Genomic DNA, 22,141 nt, shown 5'->3' on the forward strand with positions numbered 1-22,141 from the left:
AAAATGTCCAACATCCTCGATGCGGCGTCTAAAGTGAGATGGGACCGCACGGCCGCGGCGAAGCGAGCCGTGTTTCTTGCGGCTGCTGCATACGGTGTCAGAACGCTGTACCCCATCATCTGCAAGCAGCTCTGCAAAAACAAAGATCCTGGGAGCAATCACCGGGCTTCAAAGGCGGAGAACGGCTCCACTTGCTCGGGAAAGACTCAAACGGATGCTGTGATTGATAGGAAACCATCCCCGGGGGTTAATGCTGAGTTTTTCAAGCAGATCCTGGAACTTGGTAAAATCCTCTTTCCCAAGCTCGTTTCCAGAGAGCTCGCTTTGCTCTCTTTGCACTCGGTGGCGCTGATATCTAGGACGTTTCTCTCTATTTACGTTGCCAGCTTGGACGGCAAGATAGTCAAAACGATCGTGGAGAAAAAACCCAAACGCTTCATCATCCAGCTGATCAAATGGCTCCTCATTGCAATCCCGGCCACGTTCGTCAACAGCGCCATCCGGTACCTGGAGTGCAAACTGGCTCTGGCCTTCCGCACCCGGCTAGTGAACCATGCCTATCGGACCTACTTCACCGATCAGACCTACTACAAAGTCAGCAACATGGACGGGAGGCTCGCCAACCCGGACCAGTCTCTCACCGAGGACGTGATGATGTTCTCCCAGTCCGTGGCCCATCTTTATTCTAACCTCACCAAGCCTATACTGGATGTGATGCTGACCTCCTACACGTTGATTCAGACCGCCAGGTCCAGGGGGGCCAACGCCTCCGGTCCGACCCTGCTGGCAGGGCTCGTGGTGTTTGCCACGGCTAAAGTCCTGCGTGCATGCTCGCCCAAATTTGGCAAGCTGGTGGCCGAAGAGGCTCACAGGAAGGGCTACCTGCGCTATGTGCACTCTAGGATCATTGCTAATGCTGAGGAAATAGCTTTCTACAGAGGACACAAGGTATGCAGAGACGGATGTGGGCATGTGAGTGCTAGCTGCAGAATGGAAGCGGTGTGGGAGTTATGTGCAGCCACACGATCATTATTGTGTTTATTTATTAGGAAGTGTCTGTGCCCGGATGTGCCACGTTACGTGTGAAATGAAATAACACATTTACAGTCTGTAGACACCAATGTAATTACCATGGGTGAAGTGGTAACTTTAGAGGTAGGTCTTTGAGGATGGCCAGCTAAGATGAATGGTCATATCCATAACAATGTTCCATCTACTGCTGCTTGAGGCTGTTAGGATCACAATTATGCTATAAGAGCCGGCACAAAGATTAGCAGCAGAGTTAGTTTTAACTTTATTGACTAAAGCTATTTTTGTTCTGAAAGAGCATCAGTGTGAAATACTTTACTATTATCTTGAAGAAATTCTACTGCACAGCCTTTTTCACAGATCACACAGAGTTGGGAAATGCCTGTGTTGCTTCATGTTCTGATGTACCGCCCGCTGCAGGTGGAGATGTGTCAGCTGCAGAAGTGCTACCGGGCTCTGGCGGACCAGATGAACCTGATCCTGTCCAAACGGCTCTGGTACATCATGATCGAGCAGTTCCTCATGAAGTACGTGTGGAGCGGCGCCGGGCTCGTCATGGTGGCCGTGCCCATCATCACAGCCACCGGCTTCGCTGACAGCGGTAGGGAGTTGGTTAGGTGTAGCATTACCCTTTTAAGTGCAACTATAATAACTGTAGTTACTGCTTGCTCTACCAGCGGGAGCTGATTAGCATGTGTGAAAACAGTAGCTGCCTCCCACACCTCCCTGATGAGCTCTCAGCATCAATAATAAGCCTGTAACCGAGTCCCTTATTACACTGTACCTACAGATATTTAATGAACCTTTTTCCATCGTATCCTTATGCTCGCAGGTGCAAGTGTGAAAATATGTTTCGCACCGCTGACGCACACAGCTCTGTTTTGTCTTTTGAGGTCCCGAAGTTAATTGTTCTGCTCGCTGTCCCATGTCTTGTGCCTGTCTTTCCACCCTTATAGAAACAGCTGATGGTCAGACCCAGGTGATGGTGAGCGAGAGAACGGAGGCGTTCACCACCGCACGTAACCTCTTGGCCTCAGGAGCTGATGCCATCGAGAGGATCATGTCCTCCTACAAAGAGGTGCACACGTAGTATGCTGAATTTAACACAGCTTTGCTGTCATTTTCAATCAGAAAACTTCATAACTGAGACTCACAGGCCCACATCTTACACTGATCTCTCATGCACACCTGCATTTCATACTTGTCCATGCTGAAAGTTGCAGCAACTCTGATGTCAGTGAGAGCACATATCTACTCTTAATCTAGTCATGTGAGGCACACAGCTCTGGCTGTGAGTCCAACCTCCTGTCCAGACCTGCTGTTTGCAAAGGCCAGCCAATCAGAAGACAAGCTGGGTTAAAGGGAGAGGGGACTTCTTTCATCCTGTGCATGAACTGAATCATGCAAAGCTGCTCTAGTAGAGTCCAGAAAAGCAACAAGTAGAATGCTTCCCCTTTAAGGCATTAAATTACAGATTTTTCATTATTTTTGGATATGTTACAGACTGTATGAACAAGTGATTAATCTGTTAATAACAGATTTTCGCTGTTTAAGATGGAAATTTATGAATGTTGCCTTTTGAATACGTGTTATATCCTGCAAATGATGTGTTTGAGAGTCAATTGCAGTGCAGCCGAAGTTTCATACAAGAAAAGGTCTTTTGCGCTTATTTAAACTTATAATCATTCAGCATTTTGTTCTTTCACAACATATCTGGCAGCTTTTTAGGTTTAATTATCCGTTTGAACAGTAGGAAGTACCCAAGACTGTACAGAGTGTCACGACTTTGCAGTTTTTTGGCTCAGATGTCAGTAAAAATGTCTTCTTGAAGAAATAAACCGGCCAAGTTTGAGCATCGGTGGGTCGTTCCGGCGGCCCATGTGTAGATGGACGAGTGGACATCAAGAATGTCGGATTGATTTATGTCCATCTCTCTCCTTCTTCTTCTTCTTCTTCTTGCAAAACTCACCACGCAGCATGAAAAAGAAGAGAAAAAAAAGCCGAATGAAAGACCTTGTTCATTGATAGCCAAATCCCTGATCTTTTATTGCACTTTAATCCAAAAAGAAAGAAAGAAAGAAATTGCAAGACCAGTTCATTCTCTCTCTCTCTCTCAGGCTACATTTTGAAGTCCATAAGAGGATTTGGTTGCAGCACATTTGTGCTGAAGCTGTGTTGCACTGCAGCTCATTAGTACTGCTGCACTTTTGATCACGTGCCACCCTGTGTGTTGGCGTGTACTATCCCAGGCTTTTTGATAATTCCCTTTGTAAAAATATGGAATATTTGAGCAAAGATCTGGCGGGTTTATCTCATGCCTGTCAGCGAGTAACTTGACTGTCAGCGACGGTTCAGCAGCCCGAAACAGCGTCAAAGAGGAGGAAATGAAACTGGTTCAATGTGCTTGCGGTTGGCTGTGAGCTTCCTTAACTGTTTCACCCATGCTAAAGAATTTCCCATCATGCCACCTTCTTCACACCATGACTGTCATTTTATTGTGAAAAACACGTTCCCGGGGGATACGAGTTTAAGCCTGCATGCACTTCTGTTTTGAGCGCGTGTGGCTTGAGATGCAGAGCGGCGTGCCCCTGCATGCAAGGCCAAGAGATGTGTGTGTGTGTGCAGTTTGACAGACAGCAGGGATGGAGCACATTCCTGAGGCAGCGTGCCCAGCTCACGCCTCCACACACTCTGCCTATTTAATATGGAGGAGTGTGTGTGTGTGTGCAGTCAGATAGGCCCATGACAAGTCCTACCTTGCAGTAGTTTGTTACTCATCTTAAAAAGCTTTGCTGTTGTTTTTGTTCTTTGTTCCACAATCACAAAGTAAGACTAAAGGTCCCCTTTTTGTTTTTTATTTTTGTGTGAAAAGCACACAGACATGAAGATGTGCTGGCTAATATCTACAAACCTCACACACAACACAGTAGTTCACTACTGTGTTGTGTGTGATAGAACAGTGTACATTAAAATTGGCACACTGTTCTATCAGCACATGATCCAGTGACTAAGTAAAAAGCAAAACTGGGTCAGGTTGGTGCTCTGATGCTGTATGTGTTACACTGTTTGGAATTCTATTATGGGAACAGAACTGAACACAGAGGGCTTAAATAGGCCTCACTTCCTGAAGAGTGAATCCACCATCACTCTCATGTCACTATAGGTCAGTGAAACCCGGCGCTTGTGTGTGTGTGTGTGTGTTTTGAGAGCTCCTTCTCTCAGAGCTTAGCTTAGCTGCAAATAATCCTCCATCTGTTGATCTTCCAGCTCTGCACTTCTGCAGAGCTGGAAGATCAACAGCATTTACTTGAACTCTTTTTAGGCCAATCAGAAAGGATGAAGCGGCTGTATTTGCTAATACACCTGCTGAGTACACCAAAAAACCCAGCAATCACCAGATTACAGCACCTGTTTGTCTGGTCTTCAGAACAGGGCCGTGTTTACGAGTGGGCAGTCAGGTCTCATTTAATCTGCAACTGGGCGTTAGTTAAAGGGATCTATTCTGCTACTAGATTAGCTTCACGTGAGTCACAATTCAAAATAATCCTTATTAACTTATACTGGAGGGGGGCATTTTCATTTGATTGCCCCTCTTCTGAGATGACCATATTAGGGACATCCCCTCCCAAGATTTCAAAAAAGGAAACACGTAGGCGTTACTTGCACATATGTTGACCCCAGTATTTGAAAATTTGGTCACGTTTAAAAAGCTCAAGCAAAGAAAAGCTCAGGTTTGCTTGATTTTAAGTGGATGTGATGGTTTTAGTAGTATTTAACTTGCCCCAGTATGTTTTTTTGTGAATTCAGGACAAATATTGCAATGCTGCATGAATGTCTAGGCTGGTTAAATATTTAAACTGATTACTTACATATTCTTTACTTATATACAGCCATATCAGAAGGATTTCTCTTGCATAAGATGTTCAATTGCTTTGTACAAAACGGATTTTGCATTATTACACCGTGTTCCCGGCTTTAGGAGGACACTTTATTTTAGCAAAAGCAAGAAAAATTCAATCGGACTAACATTTGGGTGATATATCATGCAAAAGTTGAACTAATTACTAAGACAAAAAATGAGTCAAACAGCATGTTTTCTTCAGGAATTTTGAACAAAGGCGGAATATAAAGAACACAAATGTGCGTGTTTTGTAATCATTGCTATACTTATGTTGAAATGTGAGATGTCATTATGCAAGGCTGTGGTTCTTTTTCCCAGTGGGTTTTTTGGTGCTGTTAATGAGGCTCATAATAAACTAAACTGAAGCTGCATATATATTGCTATGCTGTTGAACTTTGGCAGCCACTGGGCTAACCAGCACACGAGTAGAAATGTAACTGGTTGAATGAGTTTGAGCCGGTCCACCGCCCCGCACGGTGCCCATGAATTCTCAGAAATGGTGCTCGATGTTTAAAATAATCAAGCTGTGTCAACAGCCGGCATTGTCTCGCTGCAGGGTGCACCACAGAAAGCGAAAAGAAACACTCTCCAGGTGCCTGTAAACACATTTGGCTCCTTTCCCCTGTTGCCTCAGCAGTAAATGTATTGTTTTACTAATTTTATGATCATGTTTACAAAAATCTCTTTTTTTAAAATCCAGGAAGAGGTAGATGAATACAAGGTGAAAATACAGAATAAGTAGTATATTATTTAAGGACGACATTTAGAGCTGGTTAAGTGAAGTGAAATTATGATCTCAGTGAAATGTGGTCTGGATAAAAATTGAACATTGGAAGTGGAAGTAGGGTTTTTGTTTTTTTTTCTTTTGAGCTATGCGGGGAATCTGTGTGAATGCCTGTTATCACGGTGCGAAGAACCACAAGAGGAAAAGCAAATATATGATATATCTAATCCAAAAGCACACACAAACAGTAAGGAAAAGTTGGTACGCCTAGTAAGATGTGAGTAAAAACAAAATACAATGATTTTTGAATCTTATAAACCTGTCATTTTAATTCATTTCAAAATTGCATATGGGAAACAAAAAACATCAAAACACAAACTGAGAAAATGTAGCAGTTTAAGAAAAAAATGAGCTTATTTTGAATTTGATGGCAGCAATGCCTCACAAAGAAGTCATGTTTACCGCTGTGTGGTACAGCCTCTTCGTTTAACAACTGTCGGTAAAAGTCTGGGAACTGACGAGAGCGGCTGCTGGACCTCAGGCAGAGGGATGTTGCCCCTTTCTTGTCTCTCACACAATTCTAGCTGCTCAACAGTTCTGGGCCTTTGTCATCTGGTAAAAAGTTCAGCCTCCAGATTCTGAAAGATATTTTATGTGCTTTAGTATTGTCTTGCTGAAATGTGCAAGGTCTTCCCTGAAAAAGACGTCATCTCGATTGGAGCAAATGTTTCTCTAAAACCTGGATATAGCTTTCAACATTTATAGTGCCTGTTCAGATGTGCACGCTGCCAATTCCACAGGCACTAAAGCACCCTCATATCATCAGAGAGGCTTTTAAACTGAGCACTGCTAACACTCCAGATGGTCCCTGTCTTTAGTCAGATTTAGATTCCTCTGACTGCAGAAAAGTTTCATTTTGAATGAGCATCCACCCCAGCTTTAACGAATGAGTAGTCTCAAACATTTGATATGTTTTCTGTATTCTTTGTGAGTAAAATACAGGTTTATGCAATTTGTAAATGATTTCATTCTGTTTTTCTGTTTTTATATTTTACACAGATTCAAAACCTTTTTCTAAGTCTGCTTGTCTACTGACACAAACTTTAGGGAAACGTATTGACAGATCTTCATTTTGCCAATTTGTTTTGGCCATGCCAGCAGACATGTTAATGTTATAGCCTTGTGGCCTTCATCAGAACATATAAAAACCTTAATTATTTAATATAAGCAAGCACCAGGAGATATTGAGGAGGAAGAACTTCCTGTTAACGGGGGCACTGAATGTACTTTATGGCTATTGCAGATGCAGCATCCGAGGTTAAAATTAAACCTAGCTTAGGATCAATGTTCCAAGTCCTGCACTCATGGAGTCACATTTTTATCAGGCACATGGCCATGATCGTGATCTTTATCACAATGGTGGTGACGCTAACATCTACCAGAGATGGACTGACCCGTGTGTGTTTGTTGGGACAGGTCACGGAGCTGGCAGGCTACACTGCGAGGGTCCACAACATGTTTGTCGTATTCGAGGACGTCCAGAAGGGCATTTACAAGCGCTCTTCTGTGTCAGCCACAACGACGACGGAGAAGAAGAGCAAGCCTGAGATGCACATAGACGGACCGCTGGAAATAAAGGGTAGCTCGCTGTGTACACACAACACCTCTTTGTCTGTACAAAAAAAACAGAAGAGGAAGAGGTTGCCATCAGAACAACCTCTGTTGCTTTTACCACTTCTGCTACCTGAAGCCCAGAGTAGGCTTTGATTTGGTTCAGGTCAAAACATAGTCAATGTTAAACGCTCAGTTCATTGCCCAACAACATCTGTCTGCCAACAATTATTCGATCCATTCTGTTGTCCAAATTAGCAACAGTCAGCAATGAGTTATAGCATATAGCTTTGGCAGTTGCCTCACTCAAATCAGTAACAGAATTTGTCTTACATGCTAACTTCAGGCTCAAGTTTTGCTGCTAATTTATAATGTTTGACCAGATTTTATGAATTCCACAAACCTTATGTGGGCCAACTTACAGATCAGCTTACATTATAAGAAATCAATAAACTAAATGGCCAAAGGTTGGATACACTCTAATAGAAAGCATTTTATGTTAGAGGGTAATGCTAAGCTAATGAATAAGTGAAGTGGTAAAGACACAGAGTCCAGTCAGTTACTTTAATACACAATCACTGTAGTTCCTGATCCTTTTTCTCTGTTTCTGTGTTTCTGCAGGCGAAGTGATTGATGTGGACAAGGGCATCGTGTGTGAGAACGTCCCAATTATCACACCAAACGGAGACGTTGTAGTATCTTGCCTAAACTTCAAGGTGGCTGATCTTTTTTTCCTTCTGAGCTCTACTTTAACTGATAGTCCAGGCCCCTCTGACTTCACTCCTGAGGATTTTGGTCCGTGTAGAATTTATTAGCATTTAAAAACAATGGCCCAGGGTCTCATTAGAAAGCAGATACATCCTTTGGGTGTCAACTTGTTGCTCCCCTCAGGATTTTCACTACTATATTCACCTCATGAGGATTTCATGGTGGTGGAAATCACAGATCAGACGTTTCAGTTTTATTTGGATGCAGGGTATAATGCACAACGCTCATATCATAGATGTGAATCTACTGCAAAGATCTGCTCATCCTCCATTCAGCACAGGTTCTGTTTTTTTCACTCAAAAGTGGCTGAGGGTCTGCTGATCCTTTCATCTGTTCTTTGTACATGGATAATTGAGTTAGCATGATTTCATCGCTGATAATTTGATACCAGACAAAATGTGTCTCTTATTCCAAGCTGCCTTTAAAGGTCTGACCTGCTGACTTCTTTTGTTAGGAGGCAACAATAGGAAACACTGACATAATGATGTTTTTGATAAAATGCTTTTTGAGACATCAAAAGAATCAGCTTTTGTAATCATTACAAATGAATAAGAATAGCTTATCTCTTTCAAACACCACAGGCAAACAGACCTCTGTGCAGACTGCACCAGGCTCCAATTATATATGTTGGCCTGAGGTCGTTACACAAGAGTACGCCGCTGACATTGAGCTGATAACGGAAAAAGACGCTGATGCTGTGCTTAAAAATGTCAGCTTCAATATAAATATCATACACAAACTTTAAATGGCAGTTTTTTGAAGAACTGAAGAAGTTCTTTTTTTTCTTTTAAGTTCTTTTTTTAGTTCTTACCCTGCACGAAAAAACAAGTGCACATGCAAAATTACTGCAAGATTTATGGGACAGATCACTGCATGTAATCTGCATAGAGCAAGCTGCATACAGGTGAAAAGCATGCTCACTAAGGCAAAAAAGCAGGATGGGTAATAGTGTCTGAGGATGAAGAGCTGGCTGAAATAATGGGGGTGATGAATATCATTTAACTTGAGACACTCACTGTGGCACAAGTAAAAGAAAAAAGGAACATTTTGACATTTAGGTTCATATGAAACTTAGAGTGACCCATATGATAAGATAACCCTGTTAAAGTGTGTTTAAAGTCTACACATTTTCAATTATTAATTTGCATTGTAACACGTAAATTAATATCATATTATTAATTTTTGTATTCTAATTCTAAACATTTTTGGCCAATGTTTTGTAAAACTGTAAATATTGACCAAAATTAAATAATAATAATTAGCAGTAGTATAAGTAGCAATAAGAGTGGTGTGTAATATATTTTCAAATGCATAGGCATGCATGAAAATAGAGAAAATAAGAATCATAAATTTGTGTGTGAAACGTTTTTATCCATCGTTTATGAATGAGGCTCTATATTTGGTTTCTCACCATGGAAACCATGGTTAACCACGTTAGCAAAAGGATTAAAGCTATAAAGACTAATGATAGAGTAGTAATGTGTCCTGTGGCCTAATGTTTCAAAGCATTAGCCTTATAGACATCACTACGTTTTTAATCTTGAGCCAGAATCAGCGTATTTATATGACCTTATCAGCTAACACAAGCTAGCTTGGCTAGTAAGCTGTAGCCATATACCATACTTACAAATTACTACTTACATATGAATGAAGTAATACTAGAGTTTCATTCACCAAAAAAAGAGCGCTTCTTAAACAGTCTGTTAGTGAAACTAACCACATAAGCCTTATTATGAGAGCTCCAGTTCAGTGACTTTAATTAGCTAAGGTGACGCTTGAGAAGCTAGCTAGCGCCTGTCGCTTAAAGTGCCCAAGCCCTTAAATATGTGGAACTTTAGCCTTGATTAATTAATTAATCAGGCTTTTTTACTTTTATTAGCCACAATTTACTGAAATATAAAGATATTTAATAAATAATTACATTTATTATATCAATATGATGTTAAATACAAATTTTTGACAGGTGCAAGATAATATTTTGCAAATTCTATATATTTTCATCTGGATTTTTTTTTTATTTTTTTTAAGTTGTGTTCAATATACAAAACCACTTTTCAGGGACAGTTCAAAAAAGCGCTCCTCCGACAGCCAAACCCATCTGTTCTCTGATTGGATAGTTACATTTGTGATTGACATGACATTGACCAATCAGCTGAAAGGAAGAAAAATACGGTCAAAATTCGTACTTGTAAGTTGAAACTTGAGTGCAGAGTTTCACCCGTATTTTTTGGCTATACACACAAATCTTTTTCATGCGCACACAAATTCTTTTTATACATACAAATCCTGATTTACAAGTACAAAACTGATTTACAAGTACAAAATATTTATGACCACAATTTGAGCCCATATTTTCTGTGTGTAACAGTTTAACACCCACTCGTGCTTTTTCCACAGCTTTATGGCCTAGTGATGCATTGTAATTATACTGACAGCCCGCTCTGCTTCAGGAGAATTAATAAATTGTCTCTCCCGTTCAGGTGGAAGAGAGCATGCACCTACTGATCACAGGGCCTAATGGTTGTGGAAAAAGCTCTCTGTTCAGGATCCTCGGCGGCTTGTGGCCTGTCTACGGCGGCCGGCTACGCAAACCCTCCCCTCAGCATATGTTCTACATCCCTCAGAGGTATACGCACAAATGCACACTCTCAATAATCGCAGGTCCCACGGCAGACAAAACAAGTGCAGGGTTTGATCACTGTACCAGTGAACCGTAACAGTAATCTAATCCATTGTAACAGGACCTGAGTGTGTCTGTGCAGCTGAGAGAGAAACCAGAGCTCTGGACAGAGTCAAATATTTACTGTCCAGATTAAGTTTAAAATACTAGCTCTGCAGAATGATTAAATATGATAAATATTATCAAATTAAATATTATTATAGTTGTTTGGTAATTATCCATTATGTGTAACCTCTCTCCTTTATTACTATATAGCAAGAGCTGCAACAATTGGGGGAGCAACTGTTATCATGATAACATTTTTGTCATTTTTATGTTGATTTTAGAGTGAGACAGTGAAATAAATATAGCAACTCTGACAGGAGAGAGTAAGGGTAACACAGAGAGCACAGGCAGGTAATGGTCCAACCAGTCGAGATTCAAACCAAGGATCTGGTGCCCATGTGGGAAGCAGTCTTACCCAAACCTTCAAATGTAATCGTACCCATCGCTGACTCCCTCCTGCAGTGCAGTAAATATTTTATACATAGGATGAAATGGCCAGCTGGCAGCTGTAACAGAATCCGACACACTATCTATAAAACAGACATCTTTAAGTGTCTAAAAATGCTTTTGTCACACAATTTGTGAGCTTTAGTGCTCATAACGGATACAACTTATGTGCATTTATGTTTCCCCAGGCCGTACATGTCAATAGGTTCACTGCGGGACCAGGTGATCTACCCAGACTCAGTGGAGGACATGGCTGCCAGAGGAATGAGTGACAAGGACCTCGAGGCCATCTTAGCCATAGTCAACCTCAATCACATTGTCAACAGAGAGGGAGGTAAGACAGCTTTTATTTTTATTTATCCATGAAAGAGCAGCAGTTCACCACACAAATCAAAAGACACACAATCACCAGATAAGAAAAAAAACCTCAACATGCTAAATAAAAATCAACTACTGAGCTAAAGGAACCTTGTCACTAAATCACAGCACAAGGTACTTTATATTGTAAGTTAAAAACCCTACAATAAAACAGAGAAACCCCCAACAATCAGATGACCCCTTGTGAGCAAGCACTTGGCAACAGTGGGAAGAAAAAACTCTCTAAGCATTTAATTATAAACCTTTAAGTTTTTGTGAAGAAAAGGTTTGCTGGTGTTTGAGATCAAACACACTGTGTGCATCAGCCAGGAGCTTGAGCTCGCGTTTCCTAAACTTGAGTGTGTGACAAATTGGCAGCCGCTCTCTCCCTCCTGCAGAACAAATGGTTACACTGTTGTGAACCAACTACTGTACCAAGCTTAGCGCCGCAAGAAGGTTTAACGCGTGAATAGCTGCACTGTGAAACAGTTTGGAAAGGTTTGCATTACTCATGGTAATTAGCCCACGTGTATGCAGTCACATTATTATGGGCTCACAAAGACATGCAATATAACCAAATAGGATATGATGATTAGTCCGCCACACAGTCTTTGTCTTCTCTTTAACTCTTTACAGTTTAGTCTAGTATTTAATGTGAAGTCATGTATTGCAGTTTTCATTTTGATGGATTTTACTCAGTTTTTGTGTGGCATCAAACTCTAAGTGCCTTCTCCATGTTTCATATAACAAAGGAGAAAAAATATTTCCTGTCATCATATATAATCCCACAATATCCAACTAACACCACCTTAAAATGTGCTTGTTGTAAATTCCTGTGGTTACTTTTTTAAAGCTATCAGCAGATTTTGAAAACCTGCTATTACTGCTTCTCTAAAACATCTGTGTGGAGCGCAACAATGTAATACAAAATGCAGTTTTCAAATGATGTTGTTTATTTTTTATGTTTAAAGCTATCCTAGCCTACTTGGCCTTATTTGAAAAGGTGGGTAGGTAGGTTAAATCAGCGGTCCCCAGCCTTTTTTGCGCCACGGACCGGTTTAATGTCAGACAATGTTTTCACGGACCAGCCTTTAAGGTGTCGCGGATAAATACAACAAAATAAAATGATACGACCAAGATGAAAACTGTTATTTTTATAAATATAATAATAACCCGAATTCACTGTGTAATTGTGTAACTTTATTAGCAGCGTCCTCCTGAAATGTGCCAACAACACTGAGAGTAACATCCTCCTCTCTGCCCCTTAATGCTCTCTGGTCGCTATGGTAACACGTAAATATTTCTTTCAAAATAAGACGCACAACTACAACATGGGAAAAGACCCAGGGAAACTGAGTTAACGATAAAAACTCTGAAAACCATAAATTTTACACCCGAGCCTCAACTCTCGCTGCACGGTACCAAACGACTCACGGCCTGGTACCGGTTCGTGGCCCGAGGGTTGGGGACTGCTGTTATAAAGTATCTACACTTCCCTTTCTTCTATTGTAATCTCACATCATTTTGAAATATACAGACTGTAGAACACTTGAGTTGAGGGTTGGGGACCGTTGGTTAAATCATAAATTAAATGTGATTAGACACATTTTTTGGAAAGCTGCTTACAGTTTCACCAGTCACACCCAGAATAATGCCAGATGTGTTAAATCTAGAAATCACTTAAATAGGACATGAAGTGAAGTGGGCTAAAAGATCTCGAAAGCAACACATCATGTCACGATCTAAAGAACAAATCAAATCAAAAATCAAATCACTTTTATTGTCACATCACATGTGCAGGTACACTGGTACAGTACATGTGAGTGAAATTCTTGTGTGCGAGCTTCACAAGCAACAGAGTTGTGCAAAATACAATAATGTAAAACAAGCAAAATATAAAAATGGCTAATCTAAAAAGTAATAAATATATGTACAATATGTAAAGGTATATACATTACTGAATGTGTATACTAAATATGTTTTTCTACGTGTGTGTGTTTGAGTGTGTATATAGTATGTATATACATGTTTTACAAATGAAATAAAGTAAACAATAAAATAAGATATATAAAATATACAGAGGTTGGTATGTGCAAAACAGTGGTATTTATATACAGTATGGAGTGCATAATGTTGAAGTTCCAGTAGTGAGGGTGAGGTGTCTATGAAGTGTTCAGCAGTCTGATGGCCTGATGGAAAAAGCTGTCTCTCAGTCTGCTGGTACGGGACCGGATGCTGCAGAACCTCCTTCCTGATGGTAGTAGTCTGAACAGTTTATGGCTGGGGTGACTGGAGTCCTTGATGATCCTCCCCGCTTTCCTCAGGCACCGCTTCCTGTAGATGTCTTGGAGGGAGGGAAGCTCACCTCCAATTATCCGTTCAGAGCACCGCTCTACTCTCTGGAGAGCTTTGCGGTTGTGAGCGGTGCTGTTGCCGTACCAGGTGGTGATGCATCCAGTGAGGATGCTCTCAATGGCACAGCGATAGAAGGTCCTGAGGATGCGGGGGCTCATGCCGAATCTTTTCAGTCTCCTGAGAAAGAAGAGGCGCTGCTGCGCCTTCTTCACTGTTTTGTTTATGTGTACTGACCACGTAAGATCCTCAGCCAGATGTACACCAAGGAAGCGGAAGCTGCTCACTCTCTCCACAGCGGCGCCGTTGATGGTGATGGGGGTGTGTATTCCTCTGCACCTCCGGAAGTCCACTATCAACTCCTTTGTCTTTGCGACGTTGAGGGTGAGATGGTTGTCTTGACACCAGTGGGTCAGGGCGCTGACCTCCTCCCTGTAGGCCGTCTCATCACCGTTGGTAATAAGACCCACCACTGTAGTGTCGTCCGCAAACTTCACAATGATGTTGGAGTTTCTAGTGGCCGTGCAGTCGTAGGTGTAGAGTGAGTACAGGAGAGGGCTCAGTACACACCCCTGTGGAGCACCAGTGTTCAGTGTGATGGGGGATGAGGTGGTGCTGCTCAGTCTGACCACTTGGCGTCTGTCAGACAGGAAGTTAAGGATCCAGCTGCCGAGGGAGCTGCTCAGTCCTAGATCCTGCAGTTTCCTGTCCAGCTTCGAGGGAACGATGGTGTTGAATGCTGAGCTGTAATCTACAAACAGCATAAGTAACACGGTCATTGGCATCTACTGTATCACTATGGAAATGGTTACGAGGCCATTTCTGAGACTTTGGACTCCATTGAACCACAGTGCGAGCCATTATCCATAACTAGAGAAAACTTGGAGAAAACACTGGTGAAGCTTCCGAGGACTGGCTGGCCAAAATCACTTCTAAAGCACTGCAGGCCTCACTTGCAAAAATAACACAAAGGCTCGTCTCACATTTGCCAAAAAACATCCTGATGATCCCCGAGACTTTTGGTAAAATATTCTGTGGGCTGATGACACAAAAGTTGAACTTTTTGGAACTAACAAAGCATTTCATAAAAAAAGCATTTCATGCCAACAGCCAAACATGGTGGTGGTAGTGTGATGGTCTGGGGCTGCTTTGCTCCTTCAAGACGACTTGCTATAGTTGATGAAACCATGATTTCTGCTTTTTACCAGAGAGGAAGAAGAAAGTCCAGCAATCAGTTAATGCCCTTAAACTCAAGTAAACTTGAGTTAGGACAATGATCCAAAACACACCAGCAAGTCTACTTCTGAATGGCTCAAAAAAGCAAAGTGAAGGTTTTGGAGTGGCCTACTCAAAGTCCAGTTTGAGAGGCGTTAGTATGACCGTAAAGAGGCCACTCCTGCTCAGAACCCTCCAATGGAGCCAAATTTTACCAATTCTGTGAAGAAAAGTGCAACAGAATTCCTCCACAGCGTTGTGAAAGAGTCATTGTCAGTCATCTATCTCTACTTTTAAGATTTGGCTTAAAACCTTCCTTTTTGCTAAAGCATATAGTTAGGGCTGGACCAGGTGACCTTGAATCCTCCCTTAGTTATGCTGCAATAGGCGTAGGCTGCTGGGAGATTCCCATGATGCATTGAGTATTTCTTCTTCAGTTACCTTTCTCACTCACTATGTGTTAATAGACCTCTCTGCACTGAATCTCTGCACTTGTTATTAATCTCTGTCTCTCTTCCACAGCATGTCTTTCATCCTGTCTTCCTTCTCTCACCCCAACCAATCACAGCAGATGGCCCCGCCCCTCCCTGAGCCTGGTTCTGCCGGAAGTTTCTTCCTGTTAAAAGGGAGTTTTTCCTTCCCACTGTCGCCAAAGTGCTTGCTCATAGGGGGTCATATGATTGTTGGGTTTGTCTCTGTATGTATTATTGTAGGGTCTACCTTACAATATAAAGCATCTTGAGGCGACTGTTGTTGTGATTTGACGCTGTATAAGTTCAATTGAATTCAACTGAATTGAACTGAATCATCGCAACACTTGATTGCAGCCCTGCTGACAAGGCTGGCCCAGGATGGTTAGTTTGGATAGCTGTTTTCCCTTAATAAATGAAATCATCATTTAAAAACTGCATTTTGTATTTACTCTGTCTTTGTATAGTATCAACATTTGTGTGATGGTGGTTTGAGACGTGTAAGTGTGACAAATATACAAAAATAAGCAATCAGGCAAATACTTTTTTGCAGCTCTGTGTGGTGCTGAAGGGATAACAGCTGATGCTGAAATAGGGTCTGGCTGTCCTTTCATGTTATACCAACTTGTACCACAAGATGGTGCAGTGAGTGATCCACACAAGTGTTTACAAACATATTCTTATTTCCTTTCATGGTCAAGGCTAAAAAATGTTAAATCCTGCCCCCTGGTGATAATATTTTAGTTCAGAGGTTAATTACAAAAAAAGGAACACTTAAAAAGTATCTTGCTTACTCTGCAATACGTCCTTTTTTATTCAGGCTGGGATGCTGAGCTGGACTGGAAGGATGTGCTGTCAGGAGGTGAGAAGCAGAGGATGGGTATGGCCCGCATGTTCTACCACAGGTAAGGAGAAACAGCCTATGGGTTAACATTTCTTAGCGTGTAGCCCATTGGCTGTTTTCACAGAAGGAATTACTGTTAAGAAATCAAATGCTAAAGAGTAAACTAAAGTGTGTTTTTTCAACGTTTACATATTTGCACATAATAACTATATAAATGGTGGATGCTCATAATGAATGTGGCCAAATAATGAGATCAGTATATATGCAGGTAATGCCTGTGACCCAAATTGCAGGTTTTAGATGGGTTTTTTTGTTTTGTTTTTTGGGGGGTTTTTTTGCTTTTGCTTTTAGACTAATAGAGAGGACTTTATTATGACTATCACAGGCACACAGCTATGGCTGGGAGCTCAGAGGCCACACCCTCTTGTTTGCAAATCATGTGTTTGCAAATGGCAGCCAATCACAGGAAAGGTGCCCTAAAGAAAGAAGCTAAGACAGCTTGGTTCAGAGGATAAAGTGAGCTCCACTGAAGCCTAGTACAGGATAACATAGGTTTACTTTGAACTTGGAATCATGCTAAGCTACTCTAGAAGTAGCCTCTTTAAAACTATAGTTCATCTGCTGTAACAGTTGGATCTTGTTTATGGGTGTATATCATAACCAATCCGATTGCATGGAGTGGATGCATAGCACCAACTTAAAACCATTTCCTCTGCCTCTGTCAGGCCTAAATACGCCCTGTTGGATGAGTGCACCAGCGCTGTGAGCATTGACGTGGAAGGAAAGATTTTCCAGGCCGCCAAGGATTCTGGCATCTCCCTGCTCTCCATCACGCACAGACCCTCCCTGTGGTAAGCCTCGTCACACTGGGGGAATATTTTGGTCCATAAATGCTAATGTAGTTGGTGGCAGACAAGCTTCTTCAGAGTGTAGTAGGGAGCAAATCTTTTCTTTGTTTCTAATCCTTCTTCCCCACCTCCAGGAAGTACCACACCCACCTGCTGCAGTTTGACGGGGAAGGAGGCTGGCGCTTTGAGCAGCTGGACACGGCAACGCGCCTCTCCCTAACTGAGGAGAAGCAGCGGCTGGAGGCCCAGCTGGCCGGCATTCCCGAGATGCAGAATCGCCTCAACGAGCTCTGCAAGATCCTCGGAGACGACTCTGTCCTAAAAACAGCTGAGGAGTGAGGGGGGAGGTGTGAGAAGAGGCCTGAGGGGGTAAAGGAGGATTGAGACGAGGAGAAAAGAAGAAGCTGGGGGTGGTGGAGGAGGAGGAGGAGGTGCGAGGCAATGAAAAGGCAAAGAAATCAGTTTGTTAGTACAAATTTTTTTTCCCTGTTTTTTTCTTTCGCCCTGAGCCTCTCGGTAAAGCAGGGGAGCTCTTAATGGCAGCTTTGCCTCTGAGCTCTCCCTTCTCTCCCCTCTCCGTCTTTTCACCCTCTCCTTTGCCCTGCTCTAGTCTGAGAGGCGGGGGAGAGTGAAGTGCATTCGCAAGTATTCCTGCCGCTTGTAATGCACACTGTTTGCTTCCACTGCTCAAAGTGGCGTGGCTGATACACCCAAATTAACCAAGACGATGAATTTGTTTGTTTTGTAGCACTTTACTCTGCTTTCAGAGGTGTGCGTGTCACGGTGGCTCTGGGAGCTGCTATTTAGCTGGAAAACCTTTTAAAGGTTAGAGCCACTCTGATGTCCAAAGCAGTATTCCAGTTTAGCAGCAGATTTTAGTTTTCCCGAATGTAATGTGACCTTATTTTTTGCAGAGCCACAGTACAATCTGTTTCCTTATACCTCACGTTAGCTTTGTTAGGTTGCACGTCCATGAACCACTGGTATGGGCTCAGATGCCGACTCTATTATTAGAACGATTAGTGACGCAGGTCTGACTCCAGAACTATAAGTTTCTGGTTTATTGAACAAATACAATGAGATAAAGAGGTCCAGTGAGGAAGGGCAAGCTCATCCTGCTCGGAGAGGGTTTTTTTAGCAGATGAGTGCACACACACACACACAAAAGGATATCAAATTAGAGGAAAAACAATAACAGTAATTAGTAGTGACCATGTAAGGCTCTGGAAATCTGCTGGAGAGACGCACGCTAGTCATTGTTGATAGATAGTTCATGATTTGGTGTTTTGACAATGTGGAGTTGTGTTTGAGGCAAGTCGTTTCATACACCATAGACAGCATTCATATTTGCCAAGCAATGAAAGGATGACTTTGTGTATTTAAATACTCTACCATGTTCCAGAATATTCTCCACGTTACAGCTGTTTAAAATTATTAAGTTATAATAGATAATAGGTTGTTTTACTCGTGAAGTTGCTGGTAACAAAGATGGAAAGTTGTGATACTGTTAAAATAATTTTTTCCTTTTTTTCCTTTCTTAAAAAAGTTGGGAATTCCGCGCTCCTGCGTGGTGACGGTAACTTGCGATTACAACTGCTTTTATAAATGTACTCTCTTTACGCGGTTCGAACCTGGAATGCTCCTGTTTGATATGGTTCACGAGCTGCAAACAGGACTGCCTTTGCTTTTCAGATTGGGCTGAGTTAAAGGGGACCAATTACGGTTATTCTACTGTTCTAATAATATTTTTATTCTAGCGTAGCTTTGCATGATTCACAGTTCAAAATAATCCTTTTTTCAACCTGAAAAGCTGTTCAAGCGTCTTTCTCTTAAAGGCCACCTGACCTTTGAGCCAACTTTACTCTGATTGGCTGCCCCTCACAAGCAAGCCTGAACAGCAGGTGGCTGGGGCTTTAGTGCCTGAGATTACTCTATAAGGATATCCTCATTCTGGAAAAGGTAACACCCACCTTGCTCTCCTTTGGCTCATATAGATAAATAGAAGTGTCTGAAATCACAGCTTTTGGATGACAGGGATTGTTTGCACATATTTGAAACTTTGGTCATGTTCAATATGAGCCTCCCTCGTGTTTTAACGGTGTGGCAGAAAATCTGTAAATGTATTTTTTATTTGTGACACATTATGTTAATTAAAACAGGAGAAACACTGGACTTCTCTGTGAAACTGTCACACTGTGCTGGATATAAGCCTCAAACAGTGCCAGTTTCATGCCTGACTAACTAGCACAATCTAATGATACCAAGCCATCTCACTGATTATGATACCACTATATTGTTAAAATGCCTCTGTTTTGTTAACATTCCACCATATGTGTGTTCAGAGCCTCAGAGCATGGACAATCAGGTACGTCATCAACAAGTGCACTGCTGTATTTCCGTCTACACAAGGACTTCTTAGAATCCTCAGACAAAAATGGCTAAATGACTTCTAAGTTTAGGCATATAAGCAGGCATTATCTAATCTTTTATGGAACCTTTAATGTATATTGTTGGGTTTGCATGCCAGGATTTGCCTGAGCCCCAGCTGCGTCCCTCCCATGCTTACATGCCAGCAATGAAACCTCCCCTCTTGGCTTTTGGGGGACAGTTTAAGAAAAGAACTTCAGAGCATTTAGATGCAGCGCTGCTCTGCTCAGGGTGAGAGCTGCCAGGTTTCTGTGGGACAACCCCCCCCCAAACCCCAAAGAAATGTGACTGGAAAGCAAAAACGGATTTTGAAGATTTGAGTCACTTCTTTTCTTTAATGTCTAAAGGTCCTATCTGGGATGTTCTCTCTATTAAAGAGACTGTTTTCTTCTGGTACGTAAGGGAGAGCATCACGGGCATCACCACAGCCTTGCAAAAACGGCAAGATGGCATTCGTTTCTGACCCGAAACACGATCGTTTTGTTCAGTTGGACTCTGTTGACAGGAAGGCTCACGATCCGCTGAATGACACAAGAGTCTGCCGAGTAAAACTGGAACAAGGAGGTTGGCTCAGAGAAGTGCCTGCTATTTTCACAGGCATAGTGAGATGATAAATCCAGTATTTCATCCTGAATAGACAGGAGAAGAAATGATGAGGTGTCTTCTTCTTCTTTTGTCAGATTTTTATTTATTTGGGGGGGGGGGGGGTTGCATCATTATTGTCCAATCATCCTACAAAACTGAGCCTAACTGAGGCTAAAACCCACTCATTTACTGTTGAGTGGAGTTATTCATTGATGACAACGCATGATAGGGGACAGGACAGTGAACACTGGTATCAGCTGGACGTAAAATTCACCTGCTGACAACTAGCAACACAGAGAAGGTAATAATCTGACAGTGTAGTGGTCAAAGCATGTTTCTGCTGCCCCCAAGTGGCCAAAAAAGTTAAAGCAGCTACGGTGTTTGTGGTTGCCTTGGTCCTAGTCTAACTATGAACATTTCTCTGTATTGAATTTTTGGCTTGTGAATGAGACCTCATCATTTCTTCCAACCCCATGACACAGCAGGCCTCTGAGGTGGCTTACTGAACTGTTACTCGCTAGTGCAACCCCCCCATACCCCCCACCAACCCCCTCCCAGCCTTTCTCACCCCATCGTTTATTAAGAGACTGAATGTAAGTGAGAGATTATGTATGAAGCAAATTCTACGCCACTGGATCATACAAGTTTCTTGTTTGTTAACAGCTTGTCGTTTTATAATTGTGTTAATAGTGCATGCTATTTCATTTTACAAGAACCACAATGTGGTGTTACATTTTAGATCTGCTGTACAGCGTGGTGTGTGAACTGGAATTATGGGAAAGGGCATTTTCATGTTATTCCATGGCTACAGGGCAGCCAGATTTAATATTTTCAACATTGTCAAAAGCAGATGGATGACTACATGTAAGTTTGAGAATGATGTTGTACTTTTGTGGGATTTGTATTAGGCTGCCATGTACCACAGACCAGCATGCATTGATTCTTCCTTAAATCCAGGGATTACTACGCTTTGGAATTATTACATAATTACGTTAAAGACATAATTACCTCCCACACCTGTAGTTCTTTTGTATTTTCAGTAACAGTAGCCCAGGTCATCTTTTGGGGATCTCATATGACACATGTGTAGGAGTCTGTGTATTTTAAACCTTTACAGCAAGAGAGCTTGAGCGACATTAAGGTCATCTGATCAAAATCACTTTATGTTGAAAGATGAAGATGTATTTTCTTGTAAATAAAACGATACAATGCAACCTCAGAAAAATGAACTTGCTTCTTTTTTAGCTTTGAAGTAAATGCTTGAGTTTAGCCCAGCTTTCAACACTGTTAAATAAATGATGATATTTGTACCACATGATGAGCTTTAATAGTTCTTTAAATTTAGCACAGGTCAGAGAATAATATAGGTTGGGCAATACTGGTCTTTTTGGAATTATCACAATGTGTCAGGAGTGCATGAAAAGACGATTTGGTTATTTTAACATCACATAATGTGTCCAGTACAGCAGTATCTATGCAACTGTCAGCAAATCAATTCAGTTTTATTTATGTCTCACAAAATAACGACGCCTCAAGGCACTTTATATTGCAAAGTAAAAAACCTACGATAATAGCACCTAGCAACAGTAGGAAGGAAAAACTCCCTTTTAACAGGAAGAAACCTCTGGCATAACTAGGATCAGGGATGGGCAGCCATGTGCTGTTACCGGTTGAGCATGAAGGGAGGAAGACAGAGATGAGGACTGATTATTCAAGACCTCGTTTGTGACAAGAAGAATTTTAAAGTGAATTCTGGATTTAACAGGAAGCCAGTGAAAAGAAGCCGGTATGGGAGAATCATGCCGTCGCATTCTAGTACCTGTCAGTACTCGCTGCAG

General features: G+C 41.9%; 1 protein-coding gene across 1 annotated transcript; it reads left to right on the forward strand.

The window, feature by feature from the left end:
• The first annotated feature begins 1 nt into the window (after nucleotide 1).
• LOC134615948 (ATP-binding cassette sub-family D member 2-like) lies at nucleotides 2-21,513 on the forward strand. The gene is made up of 10 exons (XM_063460632.1): nucleotides 2-948; nucleotides 1,450-1,630; nucleotides 1,986-2,107; nucleotides 7,131-7,293; nucleotides 7,887-7,981; nucleotides 10,514-10,659; nucleotides 11,394-11,539; nucleotides 16,420-16,504; nucleotides 17,169-17,294; nucleotides 17,426-21,513. The coding sequence occupies exons 1-10, from the start codon at nucleotides 4-6 to the stop codon at nucleotides 17,628-17,630; spliced, it is 2,214 nt and encodes a 737-aa protein (XP_063316702.1). The 5' UTR covers nucleotides 2-3; the 3' UTR covers nucleotides 17,631-21,513.
• The last annotated feature ends 628 nt before the right edge of the window (nucleotides 21,514-22,141 follow it).

Source organism: Pelmatolapia mariae, linkage group LG17, assembly GCF_036321145.2.
Source record: "Pelmatolapia mariae isolate MD_Pm_ZW linkage group LG17, Pm_UMD_F_2, whole genome shotgun sequence".
NCBI lineage: Eukaryota > Metazoa > Chordata > Actinopteri > Cichliformes > Cichlidae > Pelmatolapia > Pelmatolapia mariae.